This window comes from Buceros rhinoceros, unplaced genomic scaffold (assembly GCF_000710305.1).
Source record: "Buceros rhinoceros silvestris isolate BGI_N320 unplaced genomic scaffold, ASM71030v1 scaffold8617, whole genome shotgun sequence".
In the NCBI taxonomy this organism is placed as follows: Eukaryota; Metazoa; Chordata; class Aves; order Bucerotiformes; family Bucerotidae; genus Buceros; species Buceros rhinoceros.
In genome coordinates this window covers 30,576-44,442 of record NW_010423906.1, presented here as the reverse complement: position 1 = coordinate 44,442, position 13,867 = coordinate 30,576, and the positions used below count along the sequence as shown (strand labels likewise).

The 13,867-nt window shown below is 36.5% G+C and overlaps 1 protein-coding gene across 1 annotated transcript in view; it reads right to left on the bottom strand.

The window, feature by feature from the left end:
- GPR123 (G protein-coupled receptor 123) overlaps nt 1-13,867 on the bottom strand; it is a 63,233-nt gene that overhangs the window by 37,321 nt on the left and 12,045 nt on the right. Inside the window, exons 4-6 of the mRNA XM_010140595.1 lie at nt 12,861-13,069; nt 3,708-3,835; nt 2,652-2,775 (exon numbers count right to left, since the gene is read on the bottom strand). Of these exons, the coding sequence (XP_010138897.1) occupies nt 2,652-2,775; nt 3,708-3,835; nt 12,861-13,069 (461 nt within the window). The remainder of the gene's footprint in view (nt 1-2,651; nt 2,776-3,707; nt 3,836-12,860; nt 13,070-13,867) is intronic.

Sequence of the window (13,867 nt, the reverse complement as noted above, 5' to 3'; positions counted from 1 at the left end):
TTATCTTAGCACACTTCATTTAGAGAAGGAAGGTGATCCAAATGAGGTTAGTTTGGAACCAACCTTTTTGGTTAGTTATGAAGGATAAAAATTAACTCAGTCTATTATTTAACTTGAGTAAGAATGTTGCAGTGAAATTTGTGTGAAAGTTTTAGGGATAATTACAATAAGAAAGGTGGAGGTTCACTGGCTTTGACACCACATTTCAGTGATTAGGACAGAAAAAGATTGCACTTGGAATCATCCCCTATGCACTCAGGAAACAAAAAGTGCAGCACATTGCTGCAGGGTGAAGCTGTGTTTTGAATTATAGCAGATGGAAAGATACCTGTGCTATAGAAATACTGATGGTGTTACATATGGAGTATAACTAGTATTTTAGTGCTGCTTGAAGTAGTAATATTTTCACAAATATTTTTAAACCTTAATACCATATTTTTTCCAGAATTGAAACAAACAAAAAGAAGAAAAAAAAGAAAAAAGAGAAAAAAAAAAAAAGAAGAAGAAGAAAAGAGAAAGAGACAAAACTTACACTTGATGGACACACAAGCCCAAACAACTATATGTTTCACTAGGCTGAATGAGTTAAGGAATTGCTACATGCTATACACAGGAGAAAAGAAGTGCTGTCCATGCCACCACCCCTTACACAAGCTATGGGAAATATTCAAACACATGCACTTCTTGGGAAGCCATTAGTAGCTCTGACCTACCTATCTTCTAGTTTTGCCACCCTGAATATTAATTCACAGAGTAATCCTCTCAGGGTTATCACAGGGGAAGACAGGCACTGGGACTTGCAGAATTTTGAAAAATGTTCCTGTCAGTAGTCAAGAAAGGGTCTGTGGTGGGGTACAATGTGCTGTGAGCGAACATTTGTTCAACCTCTGTTATCAGCCAGAGGAGTCTTGTCTTAGATTGTCTGGACTGTTGCACCCGTTAGCTTGACTGTTGCACCCGTTAGCCTTACTTAATTACATCATACAATTTCTACCAGGAACCAGAGGACTCTGTGTGTCTTGTGTGTCCTGTATCTTTCCTACATTTTAACTGCTGATGATCTTGTCTGTTGATATAGCATGGTGTCAGGTAAATAAATAACTTTATGAAACTGATTAGAGGGCATACGTGAATGGTTCCATTCAGCTTTTTGAAGAGTGCATGTTTCTTGGCAGCTCAAAATCTGGCGCTATACCATAGCAAGAAACAGCTGTCACTGATAATGCAATTTATGAAGATACCCCTGTGGTATATGTATTACTCAAACAGATTATTAATAACTCATTAATCTCAATCGATTTTTCATTATTGCTGCTCAAGCTGCGTTGTTACCATGCAATCTGCAATGTAAATAAACCAGCCAGTGATCGCAACAACAGATGGTCATTTGTGATCAAGTAATTACATGGCCATGGCTGCCCTACCAACTAATCTGCTACCCTCACTTGAAAACTGCGAATAAAGACAATGGTAAGTGATATTTCAATTTGCTAGAACTCACAGATTAATTATTACACAATACTCTAGATACCGTGAGATATTTATCTCAGAATAATCTACTGGACAACTGTGTCACTGAAATAAATACCATGTAATATACATAGGTAGATGTTGCACGTGGAACATTACATGTGCTTACAGATCTACATGTGCTATTTATTGATGGTCATGCACAAGTATAGGCTTCCAAATAATCTCACTGAAAATTAGTGAAAACTCTAACACTAATTATGCAGTGACTGCTGTTGGCTGGCAACTCTTGCTGTTTACACGCATTCGACCCGATCATAAGAACCAGATAAGTGACAGGCAAAATACCTGCGAGAATGTTGGCTTAATAAAGTGCTCTACTACAGGTAAATACCAACAATGTTCATGAGATCTGGAGCACTTCTACAAAATCTGAGAGGAAGGAATATTTAAGACAAACAAATTGCAGCAAGCTCTCATCAGGCATTACAGAAGATGACTGAAATTACTCGCTTTACAAACTGTACAGACTTCACCTCTATATTCAGAGCAGCTGAAGCCATGCCCTCTCTGTGCCTCTTACACACAACACTATATCCCCAAATAGGATGAAGCAAGAAATGTGAAACAGGACCGTAGTGCACACGGGGGTCCATTAATGGCATGTGTACTGTTCTGCTTTGTCTCCTAAGCTTGAGATGTAGTTAAATGACATAATCATACTATAAACATTAAGCTGTTCAAGTGTGTACTGAGGGATCACCCAGTGATGCCAGGGCCACCCTAAGGCAAATGCAATACCTATTACAATAGTGTGGCAGTAAATTTAGTTCCACACATTCAATCCAAAGATCAGAAAGGAAAGAAGTATTTGGGAATCTTAGTTTTCAATTATTGTGTAGAACAAAGGAATAGGATTTTCAGGGATTTATTTTTTTTTTTTTTTAATAAGGAAATCTGAGCTGCAGCGAAGTAAATGCATTGGTCAGCTTCTCACAAGAGACAACCAAACGCTGAACAGTCCCAGTGTTGGCGTTTAAAAGACATGCTTACAATGATGAATCATTCTGAAGAACTTTAGATCCAGGAACAATATATGAAGAGAACTATCAATATTATGTTAATAGATACAGTTTCAGGTTTTCATTCTATTAGTAAGAACTACTAAGGCTGATACTTACAGCTTGACATATAATTGGATATTTAATGCGATTGATTCCACCAGCAAAAACAGCAAACGTAAGAGCAGTATGGAAACAGAAGTTGAGAAGCATATGCCATCCTTTTCTGCTTATTCGGATAGTGCTGTTGAAAAATCACATTTAAAAAATTAAACCCCAACATATCTATTATGAAACTTATGATTTGGAAAAAATGCTTAATATGATAGAATTAAATTCGCTGATTCTTGAACACCTACATAGCAATCTACCTATAGAACAGAGTTTGATTTACACAGCATTGATATTAATGCCAAAAAGGTAAAATCAACGGTAAAAATTGCAAATGGTCTACTGACAAGGGTCTAGTGACTTAAAGTTTCTTCCATCAAGTCAAGCATTTAAAGTAGAAAGAAAGCAGAAGGCTTATTGCATAGCTTCAGATATGCAGAACTTTAACAAGACATCTCTAAAGGATTAAATGGAAGCTGAAGATCATAAGTCATTGCATTAAGTTCACTTAATTAATATTTAGCAGCTTCTACAGTACAATACATTCCTACTCTTTTAAATTGCTAATGGTCTTTAACAGAAGTATGTAGTTAAAATGGCATTTATATAAATCTTTTATACAAAGGAAAACACAAGTCTTCTAAAACCAGGAAGATTTAGAAGTCAGACAAAGTTTCTTTTATCCAATGCTATTACCAATCTTTCAACCAAACTTTGTCTTAGAAGGCAATTCCACCAGTGTAGCTGCCCAGCTGTTCCACTGGAATTTGCCAGAAAGTAATTTGATAGTGCTTGTGGTTTTGTATTGAATTGAAAAGTCAGAAATCTTAGGAACAGTGTGTAGACCATTTAGACATGTGTCTCAGGAAAGATACAGCTTGGGAATAGTTTGAGAAAGGTTGACATAACCTTTTTTTGATTACTCTGGTGTAAATCACATTGGATATCACTATGTGACAGTAATTCAGATAATTTTAATTCATCTTTCAGTAAGGGTTAGAAAACTTGAAGTACCTCAGCACAATGCTGACCATTTAACACAAGTGCTTAAAATTGAATTCTTACCTATGATGGACAATGTAGGTGATAATGGAAGCAAACAGGCACAACAACATAACTGCAGTACATGCATATACCACAGGGTGCAGAAACTCCCCTGGGTACTGGGGGAAAGACAGCACCGTCTTAAAATCCTATGGAGAAAGTAAAATGATTTAACATTGTTAGGCATGTGTGAAACTCTGAGACTTCATTTCAATATGTCCTGTCATTTCTAGATGTTCATTTCTAGATGTTTCCTTTCAAGAGCAGGAAAATAAGATTATGAACTTTTTATGTAGATACAGTGCATGATTTTACAATAACATTAGACTTCTTTTTCCTCATCTGCATACACTTTGCAAGACAGAAATAAACCCTTTTGTACAAGCAGACATATCCTAATTAAAAAAAAAGGTCTGAAAAATACAGAGAATGTTACATTTTCCAAGCATTAGCAACATCTGTTCCTTCTGATAACATGAACTTTATGTGTGTATTTTACTAGGATATTAAGTGCAAAATATCAAATTACCATAAAGGTCTCTAAATGGCATAGACATGGTTGTAGAAGAACCACTGAAACAAAAACTATGAGAACACACCCAAAATATTGACTGACTCGCTTCTATATTCAAATGTAAGTCCCAGTTGATACACCTCCTCTGACACAGTGACCTCTACACTTATTTGCAAATACTCTACTACCATTATCACTTCAAAAGCAGCTTGATATCAACAGCAGAGTAAAGATCCATGCATTTCTTTTGGATCTGCTAGTACCTACTGACACAATTCTTAACGAAAAACATAATTAAAAACCCCTTTAATATCTTTGTAGAATTAACCATATAAAATTCCCATTCTACATTACTGGATCTCACAAGTAAGAAATAATAGGAGAGCTAAATCTCCAGGGAGCGATGGAAAGCAAAAGCAGCCCACTACAGAAAACAGTATGGCTTCAGACTATCTGAATTAATCCTAACATTAGAGGTTCACTGTAATGCATTAAGCCGCGTCTGTTTGTAGCAATATATTTCTGCAATTAGGTGCTACAAATTAGACACACAAACTGTCACCTGAGTGCAAAGTGTTATCTACATGCCAGTGTCCCTGTACAGTGGCACCAACTGCGCACACAAAAGTGAGTAGACATCCTAGGACAGAAAAAGGTAAAATCTGAAAAAGTACTGAATATGACAATCCAACAAACTCCAACCCTGAAAATACTAGCATACATTTAAAAGAATCTTTTCTTATTTGGCAGTTTTAAGTTCCCCTGGAAGAAGATTCGATACGTTATTTTCCCTTTGGAGGCTGGGACTGTAATGCTAATACATTTTTCTAATCGCATTTGCATGCGGAGTGATGATTTCCAGCACCATTATTTATGTATATGAACTTGTCCACGTACAAGCAGCTAACGTTCATGAGTATATGCAATTATTAAATCAGGGGGAAAGGTACTGTTCCCTTTACCTTCCAGAAAGGTCCTTACAAGTAAAAGATGCCCTAGTAGTCATTATTTTTCTTCATACTAAAGTTCCTAAGATTGATTGTAGATGTTTCTCGAAATGCATATTAATGTCAGTTCTAAAACTGAGCAGCTTACAATATATACAAAAAAGACAAAAAAGACCCTCAAAATCAACAGACAACACATGCACACAACGGCAAACAGACGTTATCACATTCCATTTCTCTTCGGGTACATCCTCATCTTGCATGTGTTAAATCTGCTCAGTCACCACTTGCCCTGTACACCAGTCCTCTCCCAGGGCTGCCAGTTCACCAGGACTCAAAGTCAGAGGTGGAGTCGTTGGTCACAGAGGTACACTTGGGCTGTCTCCTTACATCTCTTGCTACTCTTCTCTGAACCGTAAGTGGAATAGAAGAGGAAAAGAATGCCGGCTTTTGATGCGGTAGCTTTTTTATGTGACAGACTATGCTTTTGAGGCCTTCTCTTGGTTTTGTGGGTTTTTTTAGTGTGAATTAACATACATTCAAGATACACTGAATTCATAAATTTCAAATAATTCTTTAAAAGTCAACTGGCTCAGAACTGACACTGACTCTCCACTCAAACATCCTTTTTTGATCATCTTTTCTCCATGTTTTTATTTACATCATCTCCCCATTAATTCTTTTGCAGAGTGAATTTCTTGAAGTAGACTATTATTTGCCAGAAATGTTCAGTACAATTTTGGCTCATATTAATAGAGTAGTGATGTAAATACTGGACAATTAAAAAAAGGAATACTCTGCAGAAAATGATGAAGTATTTAGTTCTAGCTCTTACTGATATAATCATACATTGGTATACTAATAGTATGCTTTGTCATAATTTTATGTACACACTTGCTTCATTTCTGTGCATTAGGAAAACTGTTACTGTAACTAACATAGTAGTAACAGTACAGTTATTTAAAGAAATAATAACATTGGATAATTCTGAAAAAAACACTCTGAAAAGTTAACGAAGTTGTGAGAAAGGAAACGCAGTGAAGCCACACGCTTATGAAGCAAAAAATGAAATCAATTTTGCTTGAGGTAGTATCATTCAGTGTACTAAAGTAATAGCTTTTAATAGCGTAAGTGCAAGAATCAACCAATCACAGTGTTTGAACATCGGTATAAAAGAAAATGCCATATGTCCTACAGGAATATGGCCATTTTGTCTGGAGAAGAATCGAGAACATTCAGCATCTTAAAGCTAATGCCATTTTAAAATAGTCTTTTTATTATTATTCTCTTTTCTAATCACATACTGTAAATAAACGGTAAAACTTTTGAGTATCATAATGCATTATTGCCAATGTAGATTATCCTTTTTAAGAGTTTCTTACATTTGAAACTGATTTCATTATAGATATATAATAAATTTATCTTGTCTGCTTTTTGATGATAATTAAACATTATTGATCTGTCAACCTCCCCAGAGTAATCATCTGGGGAAGACAGCACGCACAAAACAGAGCCATTTTTTTAATGCAGTATGCAAAGCAGCATAATTGTATGTTACGTTTTAAAAAGGTGAGTTTGATTTTATTTTCTAGAGGGGATTAAAATGATGATGATATTGAAAAATGGCACAAATTATCTACAGGGAAATGAATACACATTACAAAATGTAAAGTGCAAGTGGGATTGGTTCACTTTTGCTTGAGAATTCATTCCAGAAATTGACTGAAATGGACACATCTATACTGATCACTTAAAACTCAACATGAAAGGCATCCCTGAGACATCTAATAGCAGATGCTGAGAAAACTGAGAAGATAATAGTGAACTAATACTAAATATCTGGTACTTTGACACAATCACAGCTGCTAAAAACAATCGAATTCGTATTGTAAATTTTTGTAATCCACCTACCTATATTGGCAAATTTAACAGTTATTTTAAATGTGTTGTTTGTCATTTTATGACATTAGAAAGTATAGTCTAACAGGATTTCTGTGTTTAAAGCAGAACACCTGCAACTGTTTTCCCTGAGGAAGTGATATCCAAGCATCATAGAGACTTAGAAACACAAATGCATCTGAACAATCAGTTATGGTAAGATTTAGTTTCCTATTTGCATCTCGATTTCTCCTACTTACACAAAAAGAAGCTTAAAAATTGGGTGCCAAATATTAGGATGTTTAGGAGCACCAGAACATGGAAATTAACCACAGATCTGGGTCCTTATGGAGAGCCAAAAACATTGCAATGTACATTGAGTGGAGCAGTTGGTGCGCTGGAGGAAAGAACTGCTATTTGGCAGTTCTGGAGGCTGGAGGAAGAGGTTTACAGGAACCTCATGAAGTTTAATGAAGAGAAATAAGAAGCTTTCTGTCTCTGGTACAGCATAACTCCCACAGCAGCGCAGGCTAGCACTGGAAAAAAACGTTGCAGAAAAGGATGAGAGGGTGGATAATAAATTGAAAGAAAGGCAGTGGCGAACCCTTGTGGGACAAAGTGAACCACATATTGGTCCATATTAGCAAGAGTGTGATCAGCAGGCTGAGGGGAGTGATTATTGCCTTCTATTCACCACTTGTGAGACCAAATTTCAACTAGTGTTAAGTTTGGGGCACTTCAGTACAAAGACATTGATGAATTGGAAGAGGCCCAGTAGAAGCCACCAAGACAATAAGTTGGCTCAAGACCTAGATTCTACATCTTTAACTTACATCTCTTATCTCCCAAGAGTTAGCCCATTTTACTCAGATCCTTTACTGTAACCCTTTGACCTCCGGTTGAAGCTGCACATGAAGAATACAAGATCCATTAAGCCAACAGAAAGCAAGAGCAAATATAAGGGAAGAGCTTGAGCCAGAGGCATAGCACATTTTGAAGGAGAGAACCCTGGATTTTTGTCCCCAGTACCAATCCAGTTTATGCATTTTACAAAGCAAATAATACACGTTATTAAGTGTAATTTAATAAAAAGAAGTTGTAAACCAAAGAGAAAGGAATAAAAGCCAGATCTTACTCTTAAGTACTCTTAATTCCAAGGCTTAAAGCAAAAGATAAGCACCTTCAGGAATATTCTGAACAAAGCTTTAAGTAAAATCTTTAAAAAACTTTTCTGGGAAGCTGGACTCAGTAGTGTCCATTCAGGCTAAGCATTCTCTGTTAGGTGAGCAGTACCTGCCAGCTACGGACTCAGGTGAAGAGCATGTGCCTCCTTGACAGGCCTCTGAATGACAGCAGAACTTAGAAATCTAGCTCTTCCCGCTGGGAAGCATCTATGCACGTGCAGAGTAATCCAATTCCAGGGAATTTTGCAGCTCCCACTACACCAAATGTTAATTTTGCAGATAGCAGGAAAACTTTCTGGATCACTTTCATATTCTTTGGTGCTTAAACTCTGCTAAGGTCTATTCTGTAGGTCTAAAAGTAGGTGTTTAAACACACACAAAAAAGAAAGGTTCATTCTTAAACACCTCTTTATAAGCAGTCTGATTTTTCTAAAGTACTGAAACACGTTTCCTGTTGTGAGAAAACCCTGTGTTCTCTATGGGGAAAATATTAGATATTGCAATTATTCTAAACGGCATCTCTGTAGTACTTTCCTGTCTCAGGAATTAATTTCTCAAAAGGCTTAGACAGGCTGTTTAATTTGGAGATGACCTGAAACATGGAAGTTTGGAAGACATTTTTCAGAATTAAACTACATGAATAGGTCTAAGAAATTCTGCAATTCTTTCCAGTCACACTGAAAATGCAGCTTTTGTGGTACCATGATCCTACCAATTTGGAAAGACTTAAAAGATTCAGGAAATGCTTGTAAAACAACATGAGAAAAATCCTGTAACTCTTAGCACTATCTGTTCCTATAATCTTGCCTTTCCTCAAGTTCTCATTCACAGTTTTCTGAGACTTCCAGAATAGTTTTAAATTTGCTGGTTTTGTCAGGTCAGTCTCCTCAGCCCTGTCTCATATAGCCATCCCCTGAATGTATGCTACTTTTACAAATAATGACTCCTTACACTCACAAAGAAAAAAAAAAACTAACAGAACTCCCACCTATGTTGTCTGGAACAATGAGATACATTGGGACAAAACAGGAAAGGACACGTCTATGATTTTAGGTTTGTTTAACCTATCTTCAGGATTACAATAAAAAACCGCTATGGATATTTATTAACCCATTTTATGTTAACTGAGAAGTAGCATACTTAGATTTAAGAATTTTACTAGCGTTTATTTGTCAGATTTGAGGAAACTGCTATTGACAAAGCAGTCTAAGAGGGAAAAAGAAACGCTGTACACAATTACAGCAATATCCATCACTATTGAATTGCCATTCTGTTCTAAGAAAAATGAAAGGAAGAACAAAGGACAACGCATGCCAAAACATATTTAGCAAATTTTGAAATTCAGTGTTGCTGTTGGATATTTCTGTTGTCTCTTGAAGAGTTTTTACTCAGATATACTATGGCTACAGGGCACTAGATTGGTCATAGCATACACGAACAATGTCCTGAAAAATTAAGATATTGATATACAGCTAAGTTCACAAAAGAGCACAAATATATGGTTATTCATAGAACAAATACTTATGATTACACATACCAAAGCTTCAGAATATATAAGTTCATAATTTTACTCTAAAACAGAAAATCATGTTGCAGAAGCTCATAGTTCAAGACCCTAGAGGGCTTTGGCCACCGCCAATAGAAACTAGGGTGTGATTGCCTCTCTTCCTACTACAGGTACAAGAAGAAAAGACCAAATAGGGGACTGGTCTAAATACACAATATACGAAGGGAAAGGCAGGAATATAACTTGGGAGTTTAGTTCACAGTATTTTACTCTCATCTCTAGGACATACCATCCAAAAGCTGATCAGAAAAAGATAATGCTGTATTATGTCTGACACTACTATTTCACTTCCATCCACTGGCCCGATGCAGAGCAGAGTCGAAGTGTGAGGGAAGGAGCTTGTACCAACCAAGACAACCTCTAAACTGTGCTCGCTTGCTCTCTCATTGACATCACTTGAATGACTGTCACAGAGAGAAATCAAATGGCTCTACACGAATCCTCTCACTTGAAGTATGCTCATGCTTATTAATTATCAATCGTAGCTGATAAATCCTTGATTGCTGCCCTTCTAAAAAAAGGACTCTATGAAACCTTTATTTTAACCCTTTTATGGTTACATAGGCAGAAACAATTTCTACGAAAGCAGTTCAGGGGACTTAGTCTTACTATTTAAAAATCTGACAAATCAGAATATGTGCTATACTAGCTATAAAATGGACATTTGGATTAACTGAGGTTTCTACTTCATTTTGTTTCATGGCAGGATATACATTATGGTGATGATAACGTAAACCTTCATCACCATTGCTTTACTGCTGAACTTCAGTTTGCAGATGCTACCTCAGTTTTCTGCTATTATCCCAAAACATAGTAATCAATTATGAACTTCTATGGTTTAATAGATTAGAGAATTATAGATTAATAAACATGTATCATGATTTCATTTGCTATATACCATACACTAGCTATTGTGAATTTCCTGTCAGTTTGTTGGTATTTTAAAATATATGATGCACTGAGGTGTGAATTAAGAAGATACACAGAAGCACTTTGTATTGTCCACATTATAAATTAACAGCTAAGCAGAACAATGAAATATATTTCATTTCTGGTAAGAGAACAGAACTGCCCAGAAAAGCATAGTCTCTATCAAATAAAACAACCCCTGACTTCATGCCACAAACCACTGATTTAAGAAATAACACTTGAATGAAAATGGTTGCACATAGCGAAGCTACGAAAGTTTTTCAATAGCTGTTTAGAAAGACAGCTTTCGGAGGACATGTTTGTGCGTGCATGTATGTATCTACATATTAAAATGAGTATAAGGCCAGGTGTCTTTTTTCTTAAAAGTGACTGCAAAACAAGAGCCAAGGAACGTATCACATTGTTTGCTACCATATCAACTGCAAAGCAAGGATGAGTCTAAGATTCTGTTTTCTCGTCTTGCACAGATAGAAAAGGAAGATGCACGCACGAAAAAAAGCAAAGTTGAATACCATAACAAAACAAACACACGACACATGACATACCAGATGCAAAAGCTGCAGTAAAAGGTGCCTCAGTTGTCTTTACAGTTGCAGAAAAACCAATCTGCTACTTCTTATCAGAGATAAATCTGCATTCAGCTTTACAAACCAACAATTTAACGGTAGCCCCTGTGTCAATGTAACATTTTTGCAAACAAAATGAAACCATGAAGTTAGTCGTTTGCAAGCAACTAGTTAACATTTTGTAACCACTCAAAGTTTAAGAAGGAGAGGCTGAACCCAAGCAGGGGAAGGGGGCGGAAGCCATTTTGGGTGTGGCACCTGCAAAGTCAACAGGTGCTTTCCTTAACGAATCTAGAAAAAACATCCTCAAAGCAAAATTATGTGTTAGATCCAGGGAGACAAGTAGCTGGGTGAAAAAAGGGAACTCATAGAAGCTGTAGAAAATGAGGTATGTTTGATGTCGTCAAATCTTAGGAACAGCTCTTAAAACCTGAACCATTCTGGAATGGGTAAAAAAATGTTCAAGTAACTCTGAGGGGAAACAGTTCTTAGGAAGCGGACGATAATATCTGCATTTAACTCGTGGGTGCTACAGCCTTGTGCTATGATTGGCTGCCATCTGGGCTCCATCTGACAGCAGCAGATTGGTATTCTCTGCACACGTCCTTGCAATTCCTGTCGCCTATGTTTGCTGTCCCTTACACATACACACAATACATTATTTACTCAACTATAAACGTTTCCGTAATGTACGCAAGCAGCAGTGCGATCATGCATCAGCATTCAGGATCAATCTGTCATTAATAGTATACAACTGGCTAATCTTTTTATAACTGGTTTATAATAAATATTTTCATTGGTGCAAATATTATCTCACCTACATATGTTAGAAACCTCTCCCTTTTTGTTTGCTTTCCTTTATTCCCTGAATAATAACAGGTCATTACTGCATGCATAATATTTTTGCTTTCATGAAGGTAACTTTCTATTAAGCAGGATAGTTAAATAACTGCAACAGAAACTGTTAAGTGTGACTGAGACAGACCAAAGCAGACTGATGTGTTAGCACTGCACAGAAATATTTTTCTTCATGAACAGCAATTTCATAAGAAGGCTATTAGCCTTGGTATACAAACTAAAACTCCTACAGAACCAACAAGGACAGCACTGTCCTTACTTAAAAGAGCAGAAGATGTTCCTCTCCATTTATTAAATGATTCAACATTGCGGTATGCCTGCAACTAATTAGTATGATCAACACAGTGCAGGGCAGGAACAAAAGCAGACCAGCCTCCGAGATGTGCTGATGTAAAAGCACACAGGAGTATACATTTTTAAACCCTGTCCTATAATTTATAACCATTACATACTAATCGTCCCTTGATGGAACTTCCATCTGTAAGACTGAATTTAATGTCATTTCTGATTAGGCCTGTCTCTGGATATTAAAACTGACCACCAGGTTTATTTGCTTACTAGCAGTTAAACAACTTACTTCCTTTAAGACTGTCTTATACTAAACAAGACAGAAAATAGAAGGTCAGTTACTGACAAGTAAGAATGATACACAGATGCACGTAAAAAGAACACACATGTATGGCAAAAGACAGAGAGAAATACACATAGATTTGCTAAGTCATATACTTACCATTAGCACTGCAAAGTTACTGAAGTGTGTACTTTGAATGGTGGTAATATTGCCTGCAGAACTAATTATGTGGCACCCTTCTCCCCACCAGCCTCCATGTCCATCTAGAAGGTCAAAATCCCAGAAGGCTGCAATGGGGTCTATACCCCGTGCAAAGTGCCTCAACCCTATAGTAAGAGGGCTGGTGAGGTTTCCAAAACTGCACCCATCTGCAAAAGCAACAAACTGAATCAGAGAAATGGAGTGGAAAACCCTTTATTGATGAATACTGTGTAAAGAGATCAGATACTCTAAACTACGGGGGGAAAAAAAGCAACAGACATATACTCTTAATGGTCAAAAATCTAAGATAGTGCTCACATTCAAAAAGTTTGCAATAGCATAAAAAAATCTGAACATTTCAGTCCCATAATGTCTCCAAATGATCTAATTATCCTTCACAAAGCAGATTATTTTTTTGTTTCAGATTCTTCAGTTACGACCAGCATTACACTCTTGCCCATGTAACTGCCGGCACAGTTTTCTGTATAATTAATAGCTCAGACAATTCTGCACTTTGCAAGTCATATTTAAACATTTGAAAAATGTTAATAAAAATGAGAGCACTAGTCTGTATCAATTAAAATTAGTAAGATTGTCTGGGTAAATAATTAATCAAAATAATGACTCATAAACACATATAATAGATCACATTTAGACAAAAGCCTTTAAACAACACCTGTTTTACGTCCATCGTATCAGAAAGTATACTGGTGAGTATTGATACATGCAACAGGGCACTACTCCCACTCCAAAAGCCTTGTTTCTGTCAGTGTCTAGTATGATAACATTGCAATTTTCACTGTAAAGAGTAAAACAAGGTTCTTTCCTATAGCACCGTGCTTTAAGAAACATGCATCTGTAACAACACTAGTAACAAACGGCAGTCCAAAATTTGCATTCTAGTCATACAGCAAGTGCATTTCTTTATTTGTAGGATAATTTCAATAAAATCATGCAGAGAGGAA